Source organism: Marmota marmota, unplaced genomic scaffold (assembly GCF_001458135.2).
Source record: "Marmota marmota marmota unplaced genomic scaffold, marMar, whole genome shotgun sequence".
In the NCBI taxonomy this organism is placed as follows: domain Eukaryota; kingdom Metazoa; phylum Chordata; class Mammalia; order Rodentia; family Sciuridae; genus Marmota; species Marmota marmota.
Window position 1 is genome coordinate 15,014,184 of NW_026000093.1, and position 26,408 is coordinate 15,040,591.

General features: G+C 35.6%; 1 protein-coding gene across 1 annotated transcript in view; it reads left to right on the plus strand.

Moving 5' to 3' along the window:
* Positions 1-26,408, plus strand: part of LOC107142426 (cytochrome P450 7B1) — a 182,034-nt gene that overhangs the window by 131,185 nt on the left and 24,441 nt on the right. Inside the window, exons 2-4 of the mRNA XM_015485835.2 lie at positions 16,418-16,554; positions 24,929-25,516; positions 25,979-26,185. Of these exons, the coding sequence (XP_015341321.2) occupies positions 16,418-16,554; positions 24,929-25,516; positions 25,979-26,185 (932 nt within the window). The remainder of the gene's footprint in view (positions 1-16,417; positions 16,555-24,928; positions 25,517-25,978; positions 26,186-26,408) is intronic.

The window sequence follows — 26,408 nt, forward strand, 5'->3', positions numbered from 1 at the left end:
TCCCCTCTTCTCTCTCCCTTTCCCTCCCACCTCTCATCCCTGTTTAATGTTAATCTTCTTCTCATGCTCTTCCTCCCTACTCATTTTTTAATGCAGAGTAATACTCCATTGTGTATAAATGCCATTTTTTTAATCCATTCATCTATTGAAGGGCATCTAGGTTGGTTCCACAGACTAGCTATTGTGAATTGTGCTGCTATGAACATCGATGTAGCAGTATCCCTATAGTAAGCTCTTTTAAGGTCTTTGGGGAATAGACGGAGAAGGGGAATAGCTGGGTCAAATGGTGGCTCCATTCCCAGCTTTCCCAGGAATCTCCATACTGCTTTCCAAATTGGCCGCACCAATTTGCAGTCCCACCAGCAATGTACAAGTGTACCCTTTTCCCCACATCCTCGCCAACACTTGTTGTTGTTGGACTTCATAATGGCTGCCAATCTTACTGGAGTGAGATGGTATCTTAAGGTGGTTTTGATTTGCATCTCTCTGACTGCTAGAGATGGTGAGCATTTTTTCATGTACTTGTTGATTGATTGTATGTCCTCCTCTGAGAAGTGTCTGTTCAGGTCCTTGGCCCATTTGTTGATTGGGTTGTTATCGTATTGTTTAATTTTTTGAGTTCTTTGTATACTCTGGATATTAGGGCTCTATCTGAAGTGTGAGGAGTAAAAATTTGTTCCCATGATGTAGGCTCCCTATTTACCTCTCTTATTGTTTCTCTTGCTGAGAAAAACTTTTTAGTTTGAGTAAGTCCCATTTGTTGATTCTTGTTTTTAATTCTTGTGCTCTGGGTGTCCTATTAAGGAATTTGGAGCCCAACCCCACAATATGTAGATTAGAGCCAACTTTTTCTTCTATCAGATGCAGAGTCTCTGTTTTGATATCAAGCTCCTTGATCCATTTTGAGTTAACTTTTGTGCATGGCGAGAGAAAGGGATTCAGATTCATTTTGTTGCATATGGATTTCCAGTTTTCCCAGCACCATTTGTTGAAGATCTATTTCTATAAGAAATGCCTTTGGGATTTTGATTGGCATTCCATTAAACCTATAGAGAACTTATATCTGGTTTGTTTCTCCAAGCATAATGCTTTAGAGGATTATCAATGTCGTTGTATGTATCTCTGACCTTTTCTTTATTTTTTTTTTTTGTTGTTGAATAGTGTTTCACTATGTAGATAGGCCAATGTTGTTTATCCTTTCACTAGGTGAAGATTATTGATTTGCTTCCAGTATTTTGCTCTTATGATTGATAATCCTATGAACATTCACATACAAGTTTGTGTGGACATATGTTTTTGTTCCCTTTGGGTAGAAATATCTCTGAGTGGAATTAGTGGGTAATATATTTTGTATATATTGAACATTACAAATCAACTGCTTAACTCTCTTCCAAAATTATTGTAACATTGTATATTCCTACCAGCAGTGTATGAGAGTTCCAGGTCTCCTTAACCTTGCAATACTTGGCATACTCATTCTTTTTTATTTTTACCATTCTAATGACTGTCTAGTAGTATCAAATTTTAGTTTTAATGTGTATTCCTGTAAAGACAATGTTAAACATCTTTTTATATGCGTTTTAGTTATTCATATATTTTCCATGAAGAAGTGTTTATTCAAATATTTACCTATTTTTTTTTTATCAGTTATCTCCTTATTATACAGTTGAGAGACTTCTGGGTATATCTACCCTAAATTTTAGGGGACTTTCCCTGCAATTAGCATCTGTCTATTTAAATATGAATAAACCACTAATTTCTCTCATGCTCATCATTTGAAATAAATCCTGTAAATATAATATGAACTTTTTAATTCTGGGGAAGAAGCAGAGTAAGTTGATAAATGCATGTTAACCATCATTAAATAAATATTTCAAGAATTTACCTGTAAGCTCTCCAAATGGTAAAATGGTTCTTTACAAATCTAACAGTGGCTTGTTTTCTTAGTCTGTGTTCTATTTTTATGGGAGAAAAAAGTACTTTCTGTAGATGCATGAGATTGTCAGAATCCAGCTATTTCTGAGGAGTGAAGAGGAAGTGTCTGAGGAACTATGAGAGAGACGCTAGAGTCCTTGCATATTTAATGCTTTCTATCCTACTGTGAGTGAAGACATCTGTCTTCTGAGGGGTGGTCTGTAGAAAGAATTAGTAAATTATTGATTTTGGCATCACTTTTTCCAGCTCCCAACTTAAAATACACATACATGTGCATGCACACACATTTAAAAAAAAAAAAACACTATATTCCTTTACTCTTAGTTCTTTCTGCCAGTTTACCCTAATTGTCCCAGCCCCTAAAAGAAGTTAATGTCATCTATAGGAGTGTTGGAGCAATTTTGGAACAACACCATGAAATAATAAATTCCTTATTTCACCCTGGAATTGTACCAGATAACTTGCATAACTTACAAAACACATCATTGTTCCCTCTATACTGACTTCTAATGCCAACTTCCTCTAATATTCTCTATCTGTTCTTATTTTCATACATTTTTAAGAACCAAAAAAACATTTTATCTCTAAATCCTACTCCAGATGTCTTTGGCAACAATTTCCAAAAATCTATAAAGACAAATTCAAAATCAGTTTAACATTTTACAGGAAATATACTTACGGATATTTGTATACCAGGTTCTATCCCCAAGCCTCAAAGTGAAATTAAAATGGAAATACATCCTCATTTATGTAACTAGCAAAGAGGCTCACTTCATCACAATCTCTAGGTCCCCTTCCGACCACCATGTTTATGGTACAGTCGCCCAACCCCAGCAATACACAGAACCTTTCTTCAAATGTGAGAGGAAGCAGATGATCATGATACTTGGAGGAAAATTTCAGTCATAAAAGAGAAAAAATAAATAAAAAAGGAAACAGCAACAACAACAACAAAAGGACTTGGAGAAAATAGACAATTCAAGGAATAGGATAAAAAATACCAAAGAACTATGTTTTATAGTCAAAGAAAGTTAAGAGAAGAAATTACATTCATAAAACAATAACCGAATGCAGTTTCTATAAGGCATAACCAGAGAGCACAAAAGAACAGTGGTAAACCCACTTGAATCAAATGTATGAAATATGATATGTCAAGAGCTATGTAATGTTTTGAACAACTAATTAAAAAAAAGAAATCTAAAAACAGAGCAAAATATTCTGTGGAAGGAATGAAGTTAAGAAAATCTTTCAGTAAGTGTAGCAAAAGAAAGAATGATGGAAAATAAGGAAGGAGCTATGTGAAAATAACAGGACCATATTGTCTGACCTCACTGAGAATTTAAAGGGGTTGAAAAAGAGATTGGCAAGAATTAGTAAGGAGGACTTAGAAAACAAAGCACACAAAGCAATCAAACACTATTTAAATTATAATTGTGTAAATTTTGAAAATTGATACTCCAAAATAAATGGGAGGGTACAGATAGTATGGAGGATCATAAACAAGACACTGCAGGAATTATGATACTTAAACTATGGAAGGGTTTATCTCTAATAGAATTTTAGATTTTACAAATCTTAGTGATTTCTGCATTTAAATATGTTGTGCCACCTGTGTTCCTTGTTCCAATATTGATAAGGATGTACATCCCAATATAGTTATATTCTTCACTATGAAGTGACTTAAAATCCCCAAAGTTAAGACTGATCTTTGGAAAAACCCTCTCTTTCATGATAAGATCAAAACATTGCCTTGCTTGATACAGCATGCTATGTGAAAAGTGTAAAGATGTTATTGTCTTTTGCTATGTTAACAGTTTATTCAATATTAAAATACGGTTATGATTTATCATATTATAAAGCAGGAGTAGCATATGGTCTTTAGGCATTTTATTAGCTTCCCACCTTAGCAAACCAGAGTACCCTAGGGTTTCCTTTCCTATGATTCTGATAAGATGCACTCAATTCTTTTAGTGTTGGTATTGTTGTAGGGACAGATGAGGCAAGGCACCGAAGATAGCAGGAAACAGTTTTATTTGGCTGCAGCCAGGTTCAGAGGGCACAGCTTTTGCTGTAATCAATCAATCCCCTGAACCCCGAGTTCAGGGAATTTCGGAGTTTTATACCCAGCATGTGAGGGGGTGGGGGCTCAGAAGTTCACAGTCTGCAGAAGTTCACATAAAGCAGCTTATTTCTTTCAATGTTCTGGGCAAGTTAACCCTTCAAGGACAACACCTGAGAAGGGGAGAGCTTCTTCTCCCTTCTTTCCTCCCCCTGCCAGCTGTTACCATGGAGCACAATTGGTAACTTCTCTTATCTTAGGAATGTAGACATCTCTGTGAAGCCCCAGCTCAAGGCCACAGGCCTTGTTTACACATTTCTACAAACTACTATACTGGATACATGTTTGTGAAAACCTAGTAAGGGAGCGTCCAGTACGTGGAGTGCTGATTTCTTCCCGGCCAGTGGCCAAGTAAAACAGGGCAACACAAAAGTTTATCTACATTGAACTCTTTTGTAGAGACTCTTTAGCCAGCAGTCCTAAAAACAGCCATGGTGAAGACTTCTGGAGAAGCCCAGTTAAGACTTTTCTGTGGAGAAAGGGGGTGCCACCACAGTGTTGGCCTGCAGCATTGGACATGTTACCTATTCATTGGCTTGGATTGATGAGACATCATTTGATAACTAGACTTTGCATCACTGGCATTGATGTCTATATTGCCATTACCAAAGCTTTCTGTAAAAGTCTTCTGTTAAATTTAGTTTCCACAAAACTGTGGGATCTAATTTTTTTCTCAAACATTTCAAAATCAAATGATCTAATCAAATCTAAGAAATGATGAGTTAATGGAATTGATACTTTTCCCCATGAAATCAAATCAAATCCCATCTGTAATATAAATTAGAAACTGATCATCTCAGAAATTACAAATTCAGTTGCATGGTTTTCTATTTTAATTAAGGAGTTGAAATAACTCTCAATTTTTGAATCGATTTCCCTTTTTTAGAATTGTCTAGTCTGTTTAAACATTTTGACTGGCTTTCTCCTAAGACCTGGTAGTTTTTGCAGTCAATTCTGTTTTGCTCACATTGTTTTTACTCAGAGAATAAAGCCTGAAATTGTATAGTTTCTGTCAGGGCAGGTACATCATTCTTCTGACCAGCAAATCATAAATGGCAGCTCTAAACTAAAATATAATTTAGGCAAATAAAGGAAATATAAATCAGATTTTAAAAATCTGATACTATATTGAAAACTTTGAGGAAAGAAAAGTCAGAAGAGAGCCATGATTAGCTCTCTACTTCAGATGATCACAGGTTGCAGTTTTGAGGTTATGATAATGATTAATATTAATCGCAGTTAAAATTTTGAGTGCTTATTATGTGTAATCATTGCTTTCAATTCTTTACATTCATCAATCTGTATAATTCTTATATAAGGAAAGTATAGTCACATGTCCATTTCTCAGATGAGGAAACAGAGGCAAAAATAAATAAATGGATCCAGGTTACCAAGCTGGTATTAGCAGAGCCTGGAGCCACACAGTACGGCTCTAATGATAATTCAGTGTGGTGAGACTATACCAAGAAGTTTGTGGGCTGTTGTAATGCACAGTAATGAGTGCTTGAACTATGCCCCAAACCCAGGGTCAAATTCATGAGGAAATATTCTCCAGTTGCATGGTCATTCACTGTCTTGGAACTCAATTAAATTTTAGATGATATTTTTAAAAATATATACCCTTGGGCCAAGGAGAAAGGTCAGTCATACACTTGTCTGAGTAAAATCCTACATTGATGTGGCTTGGCTTCTTATCCAAAAAAAAAAAAAATCATTTACAAATCACTCACTTGATCAAGGCATTAGTATAAATCTGCTAATGTCATTGAGTTTACAAGGCATATTCTATAGACAAAGCTCTATTTGAATCACAAAATTGCATAGATGAATTGCTAGCTTAAGATTCAGCTGCTGGATAGCTAGAAAAGTTATACTTTTGAGTGAGAAGATATATTTAGTCATATTCATATTGGTTTTGCTCTGATTCTGTGCCAATAGTGGAGAAACTTGTGACCATTCAGCATTGCTTGCTTTTGCATTGCCATTACATTTAACACTTTGAACAAAAGTACCTGAGCAGTGGCGATCTTTGCTACCAGGAAATTAAATCAAGTTTTAAGTCAATTGCCATCCTGATGGAGCCAAAACCTTTCAAAAGGAAAGGCCTTATTTACCATGACAGATCCCTTCTTAGAAGGGTACAGAAGTCAGTAAAGAGCAGAGAGTCATTGATAGTTTGGAAAGTGACTTTTTTTATCCAAGGATTTTTCATTTATTTGTTGTGAGGCAGAGGTTGTGTGAACACCAGATGCTGATCACGTACCACCAGTGGATTTGCAAGATTATAGGGCTGGCAAAAAAGACGAAGGTTAAGCACAGGGTACAATAGAGATTACTTATGGTAATGAATTGTGTAATTTTTCTAGGCAGAGTTGGATTAATGTTCATCCTGAAAAGAGATTATAGTAGGTCTGATGCTTACAGTAAACACGTATTAAGCAGATCATTTATGTTCAACATATGAATTGAGAGTCCTAAAGAATATGTGATTTATCATATGCCTGGGGGAAGGGGAGAATTAACCTATTCCCTAACTGTGCTGGTGAGATGCTGTGGGTTCTGAAAGGACATAGAGACTGTGTGTTCTTTAAAGAGACAATCAGGAATTTCAGTTGTCATTGTCCAGTACCATGCCTGACCTATGAAAAGTGTCCTTCTCTACCATGAATGTCCTAGAAACTGACTCTGCCTGCCTCATTAGCAGGTGATTTGACTCCTGCTGAAAGTAATGGGGTACTGTGCATGGGGCAGAACTGTGCATCCACACTTTGTACAGTTACAGCACATGACTGTCAGTGTCTGCCCTTTATCTCAGAATGCTTGGGAGTAGGTGGGAGGTAGGTTCTGCTTGGCCTTATTGTGATTTTAGTCTGATTTTTTACTACTCACCTACCTTAGGAATGCTGAGCTCATCGTTAGAATCAGTCTTTGAATCATTTATAGAGTGTGTTTCTTGCCATTAACACTTTCAGAAGACAATACCTTTTCTACATGGATTTTACTTTAAACACTGAACTATCATTTCCTCATGATATAAAACAACAGTACACTGTAAAGGTCACATCACTTCTGTACAGTTCTTTCGTACAATGTCATAACCTCAGTCTAATCATGAGAAAACATCAGACAACCCAAGCTGAGGGTCATTTTACACAGTAAGTGACAACTATTCTCCAAAAGCAGCATGCCCATGTTGTGTGCAAAGTAGAAAATACCAATGGTCAAAGCCCCTTAATCTTGCCACCCAGAAATAATAACCATTAATATCTTCAAGTATATCAGACCTTTTCCTTTGCATTTATATACCCATAGTTTTTTAGGAAAATGGTATTATGTGGTTGTGCCTGTGATCATTTTCTGTTTTATTCATTTAAAAATTATATTGTGAAAAAAAATAAATATAAATAAAAATATATTGTGAACAAATTTCTCTGGAAAGTAAATGTTGGTGGGCTCTGAGATGAATGTCATGCATCTCCACCTCTTGCCTGTGGATATAGGTTCAGGGTGGACAACCTTCACAGCTTTCACTTCATGTCATTGCTTCTCGACCCCCTTGTCACTGTGATGTCCACAGACATCAACTCACGCCCTTGGAGTTAGGGAGTGGCTTCACATAAGGCTTTCACTCCTCATCTTCATGAGCTACATTCATTCATGGAACTTTCACGATTTGCTCTAATGTGCCTCACTTGCTGGGTTTGAGGCTGAGAAGTTTCTAGAATAGATTTTCACACTCGGTGGACCAGTAGAAAGGAATATGGTGTAGTATACTCAGTGCTGCTCCCTTGGCCCTTTTAATTTCTGTCCATCAAAAAGCAGGTCTCCCCTCAGCAGGTGTATAAAGGATGATTTCAGTCTCTACACATCCATTGCAGGGCCTCCTTATCTAACCCGGAACAGTTCTGAGATAGCGTAAGGTGCCTTCACACAATGTGTCACACTTGGTGACAAAGTCTGCAATCTTGATGTTAAGAATCTGTGTTAACCAGCTTTCTGTCTCTGAGAAAATCAAATTAAAGGAGGAAAATTTATGTGGACTTGTGCCTTTTGAGGCTTCAGTCTGCGTTCAGCTGGCTCCATTACTGTGGGCCTGTGCAAGGCAGAACATCATGGCAGAGAGTATGTGATGAAGCAGAGCTGCTCACCTTGTGGAGGCTGAGAAGCAGAGAGAGGGAAAAAGAGAGAGGGAAGGGGCTGGGAACAAGATATACCCCTCAAGGACACACCCCCAGGGACCTCCTTCCTTCAGCTGATTCTCACCTTGTTTCTACTGCCTCCTACTAGCACCACCAGCTGGAAACCAGGCATTCAATGAATGAGATTTGGGGGGCACGTTTCATATTCAGACTGTAACAGCATCCAAAAGCAGTGTTTCTGCCTTTAATTTCCTATGAACAACACCTTTCCAGCGGTGGTACTACACTACATGTACGACACCATCTGGTAAATTTTGCACTGGATCTTCATTCTGCCATGTTCCACTCAATAACTGAACACCTCTCTTCTACTATCATACGCCATGACACAGTGAAGTGTTTCTTCAGGTTCCATCACTTCAAATAATTTGATGGTCTTGGGTAGTTATTGGATTTTTTTAAATTGTTTTTTAGTTTTAGGTGGACGCAGTATCTTTGTTTTTTTGCAGAATAGTCTCTAGAGACTGGTCAAGTTCTACTGATTCTTCTTAATGGTCTTCATGGCCAACTCTTTCCTAATCAGAATGTGCTGGGCCAACTTCATCTTTACAAAGATATCCTTGCCAGTGTCTCAAGGAGCCAGTTTTTACAATATAAGTCTCCTCCTCAGCAGATATGGCAAAGAAGTCCTACTGCATGGTGTACTTACTGCTGAGTTAAGGGAAGAGGTGACTCAGGACCATCTTAAAGTTAGAAAACCCAGCAAGAAGCTTGATCCAAATCATCTTAAAAGAAAATCAATTCCAAAGCCCACTTGAAAAACATAGTTCTACAATAAAATCAGAACAAAAGGCCAGACAATAATGAATTAAATTTACAAAATAAAAGAATGAGAATAAATGAGAAAATAAAAACAATCAAAAAGAAGATGACTTTATATAAAGTCTATAACTTTATATTAAGTCTCAAAGTCAGGTAGTATAAGTCTTCCCACTTCCTTCTTCTTCCATATTCTATTGGCTGTTCTGGGTGTTTTGACTCTCTACCAACATGGAATCATCTTGTTGATATTCACAAGAAAAGGAAAAGAAATAAAAGGAATAAGTGAGAAAAATAAAAGAATAAAGAAAATAAAAACATTAATAATAAACAATATAGACAAACAGTCCACAATTGGAAGTAACTGCATTTTTGGTGAAAGTGCCTCAGATTGTGGAAAACCAGCATTCTGAGCTAGAAAGGTACAAAAAGCTCAACTCAACTAGCAACTTATATCAGAGCTTGGAACTCCATTGCAAGGGCTCCTTATGAGGTCAGAGCAAAAAATGGACCATCAAGGATAGAGATGATTCACAGTGGTTTCCTCACTGTTTAGTTTCTAGAACTCTTATTAAAAGAAATTACCGAGGACTCCAAAGAACTTTTTACTTATGTGGGTTATAGCCATTAATATTTACCTTATTGAAAACTAAAACCTATTAAGATGCTTTGATGACCCTTTAATATCTAGTTTGAAAGGCTATAGTCATATTTGGATTTTAAAGAGCTCATAATATCTATAATTAAAATAATCAATTCCTTTCTCTTTAAGCTCTGAGTGCTTGGTCTCAAAATGATGCCAACCACTTAACTTTTAGTATTATATCTAAAAGAAAAGAAAATCACCAAATCTAAGATCACCTACATTTTCTTTTATTATCTTCTAGGATTTTTATAGTTTTGCTTTTAACAGTTGTATTTCTGCTCCATTTTGACTTCATTTTTATAAAGATATAAAAACTGTGTCTAGATTCATAGTTTCACATGTAGGTATCCATTTGTTATAGCATTTATTGAAAAGACTACACTTTCTTTATTGAATTGCCTCTGATACTTTGATTGCAGATTTGATTATTGATTATACTTAATGGGTTTATGTCTGGGTTCCCTGCTCTGTTCTGCATTTATTTATATGTTGTGGTATTAATTAAATACCACACTGTCATGATTCCTATAACTTTATATTAAACTTTGAAGTCAGGTAGTATAAGTCTTCCCACTTCCTTCTTCTTTATTCTATTGGCTGTTCTGGGTGTTTTGACTCTTCACCAATATGGAATCATCTTGTTGATATTCACAAGAAAACCTGCTAGGATTTCAATTGACAGTGCATTGACTGTGTAGATCAAATTGGGAAGAACTGATATCTTGACAATATTGAGTTTTCCTACCCACGAACATTGACTTTTTTTTTTTGAACATTGACTTCTTATAATTTATTTAGATGTTCTTGTTTTTATTCTCATCAGAGTTTTTGTTCTCTTCATATAGATTTTATACATGTTTTATTAGATTTATACCTAAGTATAAATTTCATAGTGGGTTAACAAAATACCACTTCTTTTTGTTCTTGTGTGATAGTACTGTGTTCTAATTTAAATATCAGTTGTTTATTGCTGGTATGTAAAAAAAGCAATTTTGACTTTTGTATATTAATCTTACACTGTATTCTGTGATCTTGTTATAAGAGCTTATAGTTTCAGGATTTTTGTTGTTATTACTGACATCAACAATCATGTAATTTGTGAACAAAGTCAGTGTTATTTTTCTTCCAAGTCTGTCTGCCTTTTAATTTTTCATTTTTTACCTTACCGAATTACCTGGGACTTCCAGAATTAGGTTAAATAGGAATAGTGAGAAAGACATCTTTGTCTTGTTTCTGGTCTTGATAGTAAAGCTTCTAATTTCTCTCCATTTGTTTATGCTGTTGATGTAGTGGATTACAGAAATTGAATTTTGAGTGTTGAGCCAACCTTGAATACCTGGAATAAATTCCACTTGTTTGTGGCATATAACTCTTTTTATACATATTAAATTCAACTGGCTATTATTGTGTTGATGATTTTTGCCTCTATGTTTCTGAAAGTTATTAATTTTCCTTTCTAATAATGCTTGTTTGCAAATATTTGTCTGGTTCTGGTATTAGACTACTCATCTGTTGTCTGGAAGAGATTGTAGAAAAAGGTATCTGTCTTCCTTAAATGATTATTGGCATCCACCAGTGAGATCATCTGGACCTGGTATTTTCTGTTCCAGGAAATAAACTATTAATTGAGTTTCTTTATTAGATACATTCATATTCATATCTGTTTGTCCTTGTGTAAGCACTGGGAAATCCTCCATAAGGCTAGGCCCTGGTTCTTTTGGTTTTGGTTTTGATTTTCTCATGTTAGTCCTTGCTCTGTGTCTCTGTGTGCAGCAATTGTCAGTTACCTTTCAAGGATTTCTACCAACTGATGTCTCCAGCAGCAGCTTCTGTCCTTAGTCAGCTGTGATTCTCTGTATCCATCTAGCTTTCAGGGCAACAGTTCACTATGACATCAATTCTCCTAATGATGTAAGAGTTCTTGAATTTGAGTTTGTTTAGTTTAATTCTTCTGAAAATGGAAGTGATATCTTCCAACCTTATTACGTGCAGGGCCAGAAACTTGGATGAGCCCCAAGTTGAGATTTTATGGCAGTGTTTCCCCCCCCTTACATGTTTGATAACTGGTTAGTAATTCATTAATGACCAATAAGAATAATAAAAATCACACTCTGTGAACACATCAAAATTTGCATGTTCTTTCTCAAACAATACATCTTTATTAAAAATCTGTGATTTGCAAGGTGCTGAATTGGGGCTTTTGAATTCAAAGAGTTGTAAAAGGATAGGTCTTGGTTGAAATTCAAGACCCTTATCCATCTCAGAGCAGTTCTTCAATTGCTCCAAATCCTCCAAATGCTGCTGTCATTGTAGCCTTAGATGTCTAACCACTTTCATTTATGCAATTACTCCAAATAATTGTGTGTGAAATTTCTATCCCATGTGGGGTATGAACACCAAGGTCCCCCTCTCATACCCACAAGATTTTTTTATTTGTTCATTTTGTAGTTAGTTAGTTAGTTAGTTTAATTGGTTATCGGTACTGGGATTGAACCCAGGGGTCCTCTACAATTGGGTTGTATTCCTAATTATTTTTATTTTTTCTGAGGCTGGCCTCATACTTGCTATCTTCGTGCCTCAACCTCCCAGTCACTGGATTACAGGTGTGCACCACCCCCACAAGATTATTTATCAAGTGAATGAAGAGCTGTTGTTTTCTGGCTCCATGTTCTGTTGAATTCTCTGCCTTCTCTGTTTTGCCTTTTGGATGTACAATCTTTGCCCTGATCAACCACCCAATAAAGTCCCTCGGGTAGACACTGCCTTAATTCCACTACATTTTTGACTATCATTGACAGAAGCTCTGTATGTAGCATACTTTTAGTGAGTGACTTGAGATGAAAAGGCCATGTGGCTTTCAGGCCAGTGAACAACTTGTCAAGAGTTGAAGAATGGTGATTTCTAGTCCTGTGAGCTCCCTGTTAGCACCATCTCTGTCCTTCTCAGAGTCCCAGCTTGCCATGAATCAGTTGCATGATTTTGTCCCCTGCCCTTCCAGTTCCTTTCTTATTTCTTTTTCCCCTTGATGCCCCAAACCCTGGTTTCCTGTAACTTTATTTCTCCGTAACTGAACTAAAATTTCTCATTGAGCTCATATTTTGGTGATGAAAGAAAATACCAAATATTTTCAGTGAGAGTAGTTCAGTCACTTCTACTTAAAAATGCCTAGAAGAACAATATGCAATCGCCATTAGCCATGTTTTTTAACCTATGTATTACCTACAAAAGTAACATAAGGATGAATTTCAAATACCATGAGAAACCAAGTATTTAGCATGAGTCCACGCCTTTACATTTTAATGTCCTTCTTTTTAGCCAAAGGGACATGTTTTAAACATCATTTGTATTTTGTAGTCATTCTATGTATTTATGGTCTTCTCCAATTTTTACTCCCAGATAAATTTGAACTGTACTTGATAGTTTGCATAAACTTATAGATGTGTCCTACCATGTCCATGGAAGAAATTGCAAGTGCTAATGCAATGGTATATTCGTAGAATTTAGGGTTGAGAACATTAATAAGCTCTAATTTGCATAATTTCTTTGATGTGTCCTTGTAGTTCCTTAAATACAATTAGAAGATTTGAGGAAGTCTGTTTTGTTTGAGTGAGATTGAGAGAGGGTATAGGCCATAGATTTTTTTTAACCTACCATTACTGTACAGCCTGTTTCTTTAAAGTTTTGAGATTTGATTATCCACAACAAGAACTAAGGCTGTATCCTCACTCAGCAGTGGATAGTGTTCTATTTTCAAAGTTATAGTGCATGAGGGAGACAAATAGCAGTATTTACACTTTGCCATGTGTCAATAGCCTTTCTGGTTCATTATGGGATGTCTTCCCTCCCTATGTAAATTTTACAAATATACTGATGAGGACAGATTTTTGTAATCTGTCTTCAATGGGTCATAAGTTGAACTAGCAATGTTTTTTTTTTTCCTGAAACTAAGCATTGCTGTGACATGGTATTTAATAGTGTTCAGCTTACTGCTGCCAAAATAAACACAGCTGTAAGAAATGATGACCCTCTCATCTTTTCAACAATAAAATGGCTTCCTAATGTGCTTCCCTAACTCTGAAAATTAATATTCCCTTGGATTTCTGAGCCCCTTCCTCTTCCATTACGAAAGCTCCATGAAGAATATGGCTTTTGACTGACTGACAGAATAGAAGATGTCATTAGTTGCAATAAATTAGAATATGAAAAAAAAGCCCTTTCTAAATTGTAGTCATAATTCAAGCAACCTTTCACCAAACACAGTAAAAGTAAACCAAGGAAAAGAGTTAATACTTTGAAAAGAAGTTTTGTGAAGTAGATGACTCACAAATTCAAAATGGTCAGAGACAGATAGCACATGGACTATGACAGTTTCCAGCATGTGGATTCTGCTGTCCAATCAGATAATCTTTGAATATAAAATTTTACAATGTTTTTTTTTATTTTCTTATATTTTCCAAAAATAGCAAGTCTTTATTGCTAAAGGCTATATTTGAGAAAATAATAGGAAAAACACTATGATGAATAACACCTACATTTCTATGCAATGTTTCTTATTTTCCTGCTTCTCAGGACACGTATTGAAACAACAGCAAGTTTTTTAAAATTATCATGGAGATAAATTGCTTTTAAAAGAAGAAAGCAGGATCTTTTCTTGATTTCTATCACAACTGTGATAGATTTTAATTTTTCTCCCTGAAACAGCTGACATTTATTTTTTAAGCTTAATTCTGCCATGTTGGGTTGTGGGAAAATTAAAGCTTCTGATAGGGTTAATCCAGCTCCATAAAAGTCCATGCTAGTATGATCATAATCTTGGTCTTTGATGAGATCTGAGCTAGTAATATCTTGTGATTAATCAAAATGGGTTGCATGTACCATAAGTCATCTCACAGATGGACTAGAGAATCAGAGTTCTTCTGAATATTTGTTTAATCCCTTCTAGGATTAAAAAAATAGCATTTTTGTTTGTTTTTTTGTTTTGTTTTTACTTTCAATCAGATTTGGTTCACCAAATAAACAACTAGGAAGAAATTTCAAAGTGCAGTTTTGCTGGGATCATAGATCAAAAAAGAAGAAACTTGTAGTTTAATTCATATTATTTTAAAGAACACTTCGTATGATTAAAAAATCACATTAGTGAAATTTAACAATTGTATTCACTTGCAGTTTCAATTTAAAAAGCTTCATAAAAGAATATGTCAAATATATATGTTATGGAAATAATTTTGAGGTTTTCATTGTTCTCAATAGCACAAAATACTTTTCAAGATTATTATGTGCCTCTCTTATGATTCTGCAATTTCAATCTAATTGACATCTGATGACAAAGAGTGCTACTTTGGCAACTAAATACCCACATCTCACACCCAGCGCACAGCAAGAGTTCTCAGATTCAAGGGGTGGTGCAATTTATTGAATGTGTCTGTCAGTTCAGGCAGGGAACTGCTTTGATTTTTTTTTTTTTTTTTTTTTTGGCCAGATTCACAGGTTAACTGACTAATGTTCCTGGAGGTCTAGAGTGTAGCCATGGGGTTCAAGACTTACATCCCAGTGCACCACTGCTATTGAGTAGCTTCATGACTTCAGCCCAATTTGTTGACCTCTCAGATTGAAATCCCTTATTTACGAAAGAAAGAAAGAGAGAGAGAGAGAGAGAGAGAGAGAGAGAGAGAAAGAGCACTAAATCAGAGAGAGAGAGAGAGAGAGAGAGAGAGAAAGAGCACTAAATCCCCCCAAGGTACCATCTAGTTCAAAACTGTTTGATCAATCAAATCAGTGAAGTATCTCACAATAAATACTTAAATATCACTTGTTCTTACTAAAGAACACACCATATTTAGTGTGTTAAGTGCATGTAAGTGGTTTGAGAAACTTCAAATCCTATAATGCATCATCCCCTAAACCATTATGTATAAGAATATAATTGAAAATTTCTTCTGGTTAAAACAACTCATATTCTATTTGTGGAAAGACCTAAATGCCTCCGCACAGGTTAGGATTTAGAATGAGGTGTGTTTAGTTTGAAGGGGTCCACACTTATAAACATGTTGTGCTAATGTGAAACAAAGAGATCAATATTCAAAACGTATTATTTACTTGATTTCCAACAAGCAGTTTAACCGTATGTTAAATTAGGCCTAGTCCTCAGAAAGCATGTGGTAGGAAACCACAAATGTTATTCAAAACTAAGTTTGGGTCTTATTAAGTTCATCAGACAGCATTTATAGCATGACTTATGAAAGACCAAAAAGTAAGCAGTTGACCATTTGTTTTTCAGCTTTATACAAACTGACAATTTATTCCTATAAATTACATAAAACATTTGATTTGGTTTCCTAGAGATCCTCTTAGTCTCAGATTCTTTAAGTCTACAAGTGCCTATTTATAATTATGGGAACTTTAATATGAAATACAGAAAACAGATTGTGATTTACTTGTCAAGCAGTCGTTCAGGCCTTGAAGACAAAATTTTTCAAACTTGCTCAATAAAAGTTATGAATTAAATTGCCTACCCCAGAGCCACATGTACTGGGGGAGATCAATAAATGCATGTATGATTATATAAGAATCATTGAAGAAGAGAGTTGAAAGAAGATGTGTGATCTATGCAGTACAATTGTAGACTGGACAAGTAACCAATATGTATTAAAATAAGAATGATTTAATTTTCTTTCTTTCTTTCTTTCTTTCTTTCTTTCTTTCTTTCTTTCTTTCTTTCTTTCTTTCTTTCTTTCTTTCTTTCTTTCTTTCTATTTATAGGAGACCTGGTGAGCCTCCATTGATAAAAGGCTGGCTTCCTTATTTTGGAGTGGCCCTCAACTTACAAAAAGATCCCTTAGGGTACATGAAATTTCTCCAAAAGCAACATGGTGACATATTCACTATTCTCCTTGGAGGTAAAAAGCGTTTCCATGATTACCTTGAGTTTGGCTTAATTTCTCATGTTATCCTTAATGACTTTATATGGTTCTGCACACAAAATATGGAATATTCATATAACATTGCTTTATTGAAGAGCTAATGAAAAATAATACCATGTTTTTGAATATATTCTTATCACCTTAAAAGAACAAATTACAGACTCTCTTGTTAGTATCTAGAGAAAACCCACTCTTCTGCTTTCATTCATCATTTTGTTTGGTTTTGGCTTAGATTTAAGAGTTTTTTCTTTAAAAAAAGAGCTTAAGTGTAACTGTTTATGAATGCCTTTATTTTGAGGAACAGTTTCAGGTTTACAGAAAATTTAGCAGATAACTCAAAGAGTTCCCAAATACCCACTCTCTCCCCTGTTTGCACTTTCCCCCGTTATTAACATCTTGTATAAGTGTGAACATTCATTGCAACTGATTAGCTAATATTGGTACATTATTCAAGGTTCACTTTTCACATTAGAAACTTCTTCTGTGTTGTTCTTTGGTTTTTTACAAATGCATAATGACATGCATCTACCAGTTTGGTTTTGCTGCCCTAAAAATCCTCAGTGTTCCACATACTCATTCTTCCACCCTTGGATCCCTAGCAAAGAGTAGTCTGGATTATATTTGTCATTTTCATTCTTCTTCAAACATTAATAAAAATGTTTACTTTAATAAACAAACAGTAAGATTACTACACATCCCCAAATCATAGGGTTGAAAAGAGAATTTGAAATGGTCTTAGCCCCTCCTCTTTTGAGATCAAATACTGCTACCTAACAAATCTTTCCAAAATTTTTATGGTTCAAAACATGTGGTCTTGCCTGAGTCACCTGGCTGCTGGGTGGGACTGCAGGGTCCAAGATGGTCTCTTCTCATGCTGCTTGGGCTTCCTTCTTCATGTGATATTTCATCCCCAGGAAAATTTCTTCACCTGCCAGTTAGTGTTTGAAGAGAGCAAGAGGAGAAGCTGCAGGGTATCATGAGGTCTAGGGTATCATGTCACTTCTACCACATTCTGTAACTTAGCACAAATCAGAGTAGCCCAAATTCAAGATCAGAGAAATAGACTCTGCCTCCTCCTGGGGGAACCACAGAGTCACAGTTCACAGGAGCTCCTGTGGAAAGACAGAAGGGAATGACTGTGGCCATCTTTGTGCAGGGTCTTCAGCATCAGTTTATCACCCAGGCTAGCGATTCTATTTCTTTAATTTTAATTTCTATCTATATCCCAAAGACTGATCTCTCCAGACTGACTTATCCACATTCCTTTGCCTTCCATCTTATGGCTAAATATTATCAGAGGGAGGGCAAGAAGAGACTACTTTGGGGCCCCCTAGTTTTTAACTGTTTACACTCTTTCCTTTCCTTAACTAGATAATTGATAATATCAAGTATAATCATACTCAGAGCCCCATGTACCTATTATAAGTAGCTGTTTCAGAACTCTCCATACCACTTTTCCCCAACTTCAGAGAATGTTCAAGACAATCCCTACCTATCCTGTGGTCCTTTCTTCCTGCCTTCTCTGGACTGCTGCCTTGTAATCCATTCCTTTCACACACATATCTCCTTTTTTTTTTTCTCTTTGGGTTCCTTATCCTTATAACCATGCTTAAGCTTCTCCTATATTCTTCTTCTACTTACTTTCCATTCTGTTTGTTTTTCTCTTTTGCATCTAGATATTTTGCATTTGCTATTTCTAGTTGCTTATCTCCTTCAGCCCTCCTAAACTTAACCCACCCACAGTCTGCTGTGCTGAGGTGATTGGTGGGCCCTCATCACTAGACCTCTCTACTTGCATGGACATCACTGATCTCTTTTCCTTCCTGAAACATTCTATTGCTAATTGGCTTCTTCAACACTGGCCCTCTGGTTCCTCCATGGATTCTGAATAGCCCTTATCTATACCATTTCTATGCATCACCTCCTTCTTAGCTCCATCCCTTATGTTTTCCTCTAACCAGCTTTGAAATTTTATGTTTCCTTCCTAGAGAGCCAGTAATGTCTTCTTCATATAATTACTTTGCTGAGTATCAGAGGTGACTTTTTATACATACAGTGACTTCATTTCAGTTCTTCCATTTTAACATAATATTTAGGAAAGAAAGAAAAGGAAGGAAGGAAGGATCGATCTTAGCTTTTTTTCAGTGAGATGGAAATACTGATACAAATAGCTTAGAGGAGGAAAAGTTTATTTTTGCTCATGGTTTCAGAGGATCAGTCCCTGGGCAGCAACTCCATTGCTCTGGGCCTGAGGTGAGACTAAACTTCATGGTGCAAGGGTGTAGTGGAGGAAAGCTGCTCAGCTCATGGTATCCAGGAAGTAGAGTGAGGTGCCAAAACATAAAACCCAAAAGGCATGCCCCCAGTGACCTACTTCTTCAGCCATGTCCCACCTGCCTCCAGTTACCACCTAGTTAGTTCATTCAAATTATTAATTCACCCAATGGATTAAGTCAATGATTAGGTTTCAGTTCTCATAATCTAATCAATTAACCATTGACTATTCTTACATTAGCATAGGAGCTTTTGGGGACACTTTATATCCAATCCAAACAGGGTTCAATTAGATAACCTCATCAATATGGTTCAGTGTTCAACTAGATAACCTCATCAATATGGTTGAGTTTTCCCATGAACAGGATGTCTGAGTTTTATCACAGCTTATTATTTTGCTTGGCAGCTAGCAGGTTTCTTCCATCAATAATTGCATAGACTCAAATTTCAGAAATAATGGGAATGGGGGAAAAAAATCACGCAGACTGGGGTTGTAGCTCAGTGGTAGAGGGCTTGCTTAGCACACGTGAGGTGAGACACTGGGTTCAATCCCCAGCACCACAAAAAAATACTAAATAAAGATGCACACAAACTGTATCAATTAAAAAATAATTATGCATCATAGAAAAAGAGGACTTGTGATATATAACTTAATCTTCACAAGGATCCCTTAGGTTCCATCTCCACCTACTTCTCCAGTCCTGTCCTTTGTTACTGCTTGCCTTGTGCTTAATATACCATTAATATACCATCTTGTTGGGATTTTCTTTCTCACATACTGTGGCCTTTGGGCTTCTGTGTCTTCAGTTGCTACTCTTTCTACTAGAATTCTGTTCTCACCTGATTGACACAGACTCATCTTTTGAGGCCTTAGTCTCATGGTACTTTCTCCTCCAATCCTTTTGTGGCCATCTCACCCTTGGTATCTCTTCTTCAGGGTCCAATTACTCCCAGAATTACTGCTGTCAGAGCATGTAACACATTCTGAATTTATTGCTAAATCGCTTGTCTGTCTCCCATCATTATAGAGGACTTGTTAGGTCCTCTGTTACCAATATTTAATCCAGAGCTCAGTGCTGATTGAGACACAATAAATATTTGATGGGGAAAATTCCTAATACCTTAGAGCTGATGAAATGCAATGACATAAACCCTAAGACATAGCTGGTGCTTTATTTATTTATTTATTTATTTTTTGTAAGTAAATTTTTGGCTTCATGATGTCAAAAATTGTATCCTTCACTTTTTAAAAAAATGTTACTGTTACTTTTACAAAGGTAAGTTCATGTATCCAATGAGTAGGTACAAAAAAATTACTGAAAACTTCAGCTTTCCTTTTGTAAGACATGATATAAATGTTAACTAAGATGATTCAGCAGAAACTTGTGGCAGATTTGAATAACTTTATTCACTTTTCAAAAAACAACCAATTTCTGTTGACACTTGATATCTTAATCTTAAATTCTGAGAAGCTTGCTGAATTTCTAGTGTCTAAATAATTTAAGCATGGTTATATTTTTGAACTCAACAGTAGATAACCACAATTGAATAGGTACCACTGCTTTCCTTTTGCTCTTAGTAGAATTTGAATAAATTCCTGTCAAGAAATCCTGTTAATGTGCATGATTTCAATGATCAGTTTGCCAAGTAGCTCATTTAGAAAATGAAGAACAAAGTCTTCCACCCTTGTCCCATAATGTGATTTCCATGAGTGTACATTCTTGCAGCATGAGCAAATGATTGTCATCCCCAAAAGTCTCAAGGGACATGGATGTCATCTTAATAAAGAAATTAAAAGGTACATCTTTTTATGAGAAACCACGTAAATTCGTGACCTGTCGCAGAAAATAGTTCTCTAATTGATTTTGTGTGGTGGTGCAGCGGAATCATTTTCCCTAGATGTCACCCCAGCGAAGTTCCACTGCACATCATTGTCAACAGCTAGTGAAATCTCCCTAATAAGAGGGAGAGGATGGAAAGGTGGTCATCCTCATAAAATAAAAAGTTGACTCATATTCCATTCTCCCAACTAATACTTTCAGTTTTAGATCTTAAAAAATTTATTAAAGAACTGGCTAAATGCAGAGATTAAAAGTTTATAATTGTGGAAAATTTCTTTAAAATTAAACTTTATCTCATATTTATTTACTGGGCATTTCTATCCCAAGCAGCCAAATAGTTGCTTTGAATTCCCATGGCTATGTATCTATATAGCACCCAATATCAGACATGAAAACATCAAAATTCAATTTATAATGATCCAGATGTCAAACTTCCTATATATAATATATTAGGGTGAATAGCTAGATGTTTTAAAATAAACTTATTGACGTTCTTTGAATCTTGCAGCTTTACCCCTCCTAGTGGACTAGTCCTGAAGGAAGAGAAAAGACTGTTGAGTTAGTGAAGGGATCATGTACAGGTTATATAGGAATGCTAGAATTAATATCTAAAACGGCCCCATCAGCTTCGTGAAAGGGACGAGAATGAAATAATGGGCAAGGAAGATGTCAAAAATCTGCCCTTTCAAATTTAATTTTCAGAAGAATGATTTAATATTGTATTTGGATGGACATGGGCCCCATTTGGACATTTATATTTCAGACAAACTCTGAAATTCTTTAAATCAATATTTCATATCAACTGCTGACAGCATTCTCTTCTCTTTTGAAAACATGGCAAAGGATATTCCTTCTACCTTATGATCTCTGTGAACTAGGCAACATGCCTGTTGACACTTGGCATTCATTTACATAAAATCACACTGGAGCAGAAGTTAATTTTGCTCCGAGAATACATAGCCTTCAAAATAACTTTCAGAAGATTTCCTTTGTTAGGAAATTTAAATTCATTTTATGAATGTATATGTGTTTTCCTAACTGTCTGATTAAAGATCACAAAGAAACTCTGTTTTTTGCATCTCACATTAGCAGATGGTGGACAGATGGTTTAAATTAATATTAATTTTGGAAAACTTAGCTTAAATTGTTTATACTGAAGATTAAAAGTTGGAAAGCCAGTTACCATCTCCAGGGTTATTAGTGCTTCCAAACCAACTTGAAAAGTAAAAATCCAGAAAATCAAAACATCTACTTCTAAAGCAATCTTCATCTCAATCAGAAAGATAGAAGGTGAAAAAGCAGGGCCTTGATGTTGAAGAAAATTAAAATTAGAATGGGGAGAAAGAGGAAAATGCAGATCCTAGGGTGAAAATAGCCTTGAGAAGATGAGAATTGAGAATTTTATCTGCACATTGATTTAAACTAGTCAGTAATGATTTTTCAAAAGATCTTAATATGAACAATTGCTTTTTTAAAAAATACATTAATAATTGGTTGCTAAACTGAATCAATTTTTCCACAGGCAACATTTATCTCTTTTATTTGAAATGAGCCTCATATTTTCTTCCCATGGGGGAGAAGGGGCAGAGAAAGAATGTGTCTATTTCTCATGAATTGTAGACAACAAAAACATACATACATCCTCTACCTTATGAGGATATATATGTGTATGTATGTGTGTGTGTGTGTGTGTGTGTGTATATATATATCAAATGTACAGTCTGATTATATTTTTGCCTTTCCACTTAGAGTTAGATGAATGTAGAAATTTGGTAGGAAAAATTTCAAAATAATCTCTAAAAGTTTGTGTGTTTTACAAATTAAACCTTTTATATACTCTGAATTTTAGGGAATAATTTTAAATAATCCTATAAGTATTGAGCAAAATTCTTTCACTTAATAAAAACAGAAAAGTATGAACTACCACCTGTGAAAATATACTTTTGTGCCTAAAATTATGATTTTTTGCAAAATTAAAAGAATTGACTTTTTAAAAAGAAATTATTTGTCAGACAGATGCTGGCAATTTTATTTAATTAAGCTTCCATAGTAAAGCAGGTGTCATAAAGTATGCCCAAATCCAGTTGAGTCCTTTTTGCTCTCCACAGGGAGGTTGGAAAATTCACTTTGTGTAAGGCAGCAGCTTTGATATCTTATGAGAACCAGTAGCCACTTCCAGCTTTACCCTCATTCCTGATTTGGCTTACTTTATTAAATGAATCAAGGGGAAATGAAGTAAACAAAATTCAAGTCATATGACTAATTTTTAAAGAAATAAATCACAGCACATGTGTTTTCATGTATATTAAAAACTTTAAACTATAAAATTGAAGAACAAGAACACATTTATCCTGTTTCCAGGATTTGGTTGAAAATTATCCCAACACTTTATCCTAAATATCTTGTTTCAAGTTGAATTTAATTTCTGTAATGCCATTTGAGTTTCCATAAATAACAAGTGAGAAGTTCTTCGTCTAAGAAAATGGGGTGGGGTGGTAATGAAGACAATAAATAATTAGAAATTAAAATTTTTCTTTTTTTGTATAGATAGAAAAGGCTTTCTCACATGTCACTATTAAATACTATCTGTACAGTATTTCTAATTGGAAGGGATATTAAAACAGCACTCTAGGGCTGGGATTGTGGTTCAGCGGTAGAGCGCTGGCCTTGCACATGCAAGGCCCTGGGTTCAATCCTCAGCACCACGTAAACATAAATAAATAAAATAAAGATATTGTGTTCAACTACAACAAAAATAAATAAATATTAAAAAAAAAAAAAACAGCACTCTAGTGAAAAGAGACTAGCACTGCAGGAAGAAAAGCATAGTTCATAGAGCAGAACTTCCTGTCCAGGCTCTGTAACTAAAAATGGCAGCCACTAAAAATGGCAGCATGACCTTGACTCTACCTCTTTTGTCCTTCCTAAGCTTGCTCAACTGATCACTGTAGGGGTTCAGTTAGGAACTCTCCAAGGTCCTTGCCAGTTTTGAGGAACAGACTGTGACAAAACTGTTCCTCAAAGGTACCTCCTTATAAGAATCCCTTGAAGACCTTGTCATACATAGAGACTTGTAAGCCTCACTTCCGAGCATTCTGAATCGAAATCTTACAGGAGTTGGTATTATCAATAATCACCCCTAGTGTTTTAATCAGATAAATTTTGGCAACACTGATGTGTAGAAAAGATAAATATTATTCCCTCAAGAAACCCTTGCTGAAAACAGGAAGCAAACTGGAACAAATTCCACTTCCTGCTCCCCTTCCACTGTGTTTACACCTCTGCTATATCACTATCCATCACAACACAATGCTTTCTTTATATCTTTATATCTCAAGAGGAAAAGAATATAACCAAATGTCTGGGTCTCAATAAATGTTGTGCATGAATGGATGGATTCTGGTCTGTGATATAGTGCTTATCACAATTCAATATGTGACCTTGAACATGTTCCAAAATCTTAGATGTTTATTTTTGAGAGACCACTGCATGTGGTATGTTCATATATTTGAATTAATAATTGATTATTGAGTATTAATTATTAAGTATAATTATTGTATCTGATCAAACTAAGATAACATCAAACATGAAAAAGCTCTGTAGCAAGTTAAATAATCAGTAATTGAATGGCATCTAACCAATTTGTTGTATCGTTTGTTTTATTGGGAGTAAATGACAAGTGTTTACATCAAGGGATTATGTGAATAGGGATTAAAGGATATTTAAAATGTTTGGATACTTGAGTTAAAAGTTGGAAGTAAGCCAGTGTGGTGATGCATGCCTATAATCTCAGATATGTGGGAGACTGAGACAGGAGGATCACAAGTTCAAGACCAGCCAGGTGATTTAGTGAGATCCTGTCTCAAAATAAAGAGAGCTGGAGATGCAGCTTAGTGGTAGAGCAGCACTGGGCTCAATTTCCAATACCAATGAATAAATAAATAAATAATAAATTTGGAAGTATATACTATTATTATGTAAAAGATCACTAAGAATTTAGGATATTTAACGTCAAGCTTTTAGAGTTTTTTTTTAAATACCATCTTACACTTCATGTAGTAGACCTTTGAATAAAATGAATTCTTATCAAGTTTTTTTTGTCTTAACTCGAAGAATCTATTTGTGATTAAAATATTTTCAAACTTAAGGTATATATTTTTGTTTTGCCACTAAATAAACTTAATTTCTTCTCCTCTTCCACCACCTCCTCCTTTTCCTTTCTTTTTTTTTTTTAGGGAACTACATAACATTTATTTTGGACCCTTTCCAGTACCCATTGGTAATGAAAAATCACAAACAATTAAGCTTTGATATATTTTCTAGAAAACTTTCAGAGAAAGCATTCTCCATCAAGACGTCCATGAGAAATGAAGATCTAGCTCATGACCTTCATGTTGCCTATCAACTTTTGCAAGGCAGATCTTTGGACATACTCTTGGAAAACATGTTGCAGGATCTAAAACAAATGTTTGAGCCCAAACTATTAAAAACCACAAATTGGAACACAGCACAAATGTTAACCTTCTGCCGCTCAATAATATTTGAGGTCACGTTTACAGCCATATATGGAAAAATTCCTGCTGAAGACAAGGAAAAGATTATCAGTGAGATGAAAGATGATCTTTTAAAATATGATGACAAGTTCACATACTTAATTTCTGACATACCCATTGAGCTTCTAGGAAATGTCAAGGCTCTGCAGAAGAAACTGATAAATTACCTGACATCAGAAAACTTAGCAAAGACACAAGAAAAGTCAGAAATTGTGCAAAGGAGGCAAGAAATCCTGGAGCAATATTTGGTTCAGGACCTTGAAATAGGAGGTAAGAAACTTCTGAATGATTACTTATCTAAAATAAAATAATTTACAGTAGACCTTTGAAATAAAAAGACAAAATGGCGACCTTGAAATTTTTTATGCTCTTTCTAATTGGCTAATGATAAAATGTTTTACTCTGAAACAACCCTCTGTGATAATTGATTTTTTTTTTTTTGCTGAGGTGGTAAAACAAGATACTTAATGATGATAATGAGAAAGAGTATAACTAAGCTGCATTTATTCCTTTTATCTCATCCCCCACCTTCCTGTCCCCCCACCACACACACATTACATTTTAAACTATTCTCATTAAGCAGAAAATTAGACTTCAGAAGCCTATTGGTTCTCATTAGCATGCACTGATCCTTGGCTGGGTCTGTGTCCTAACATCTTTTAATTAGCACACTGCAAATCTAATCAGTGTAATAAACGCTATTAATCTTCCTTTTCACTTATTTTCTCCCAGCACATCATTTTGGCTTTCTCTGGGCCTCTGTGACAAACACGATTCCAGCCATGTTCTGGGCAATGTATTATCTTCTCCGGCACCCAGAAGCTGTGGAAGCACTGCGTGACGAAATTGACTCTTTGCTGCAGTCAACAGGTCAAAAGAAAGGATCTGGATTTTCTATCCACCTCACCAGAGAACAATTGGACAGCCTGGTCTGCCTAGGTAATTTATTTTTATCTGTTATGAAGAAAAGAGGTACCTCTCTGCAAACTCAGTTTATCACTCATAGCTGTTTACCAAGAGGTGGAGGACACAGCTGCCTAATTGACATAATAACACCCATTTACATCAATTATAAATTATGTAGTTTATGGCTGTAGATACTCTCATTGCATGTAAACATTAAGGCCTAGGTAATTAACTATGCAAGGTATGCAAAAGGCTA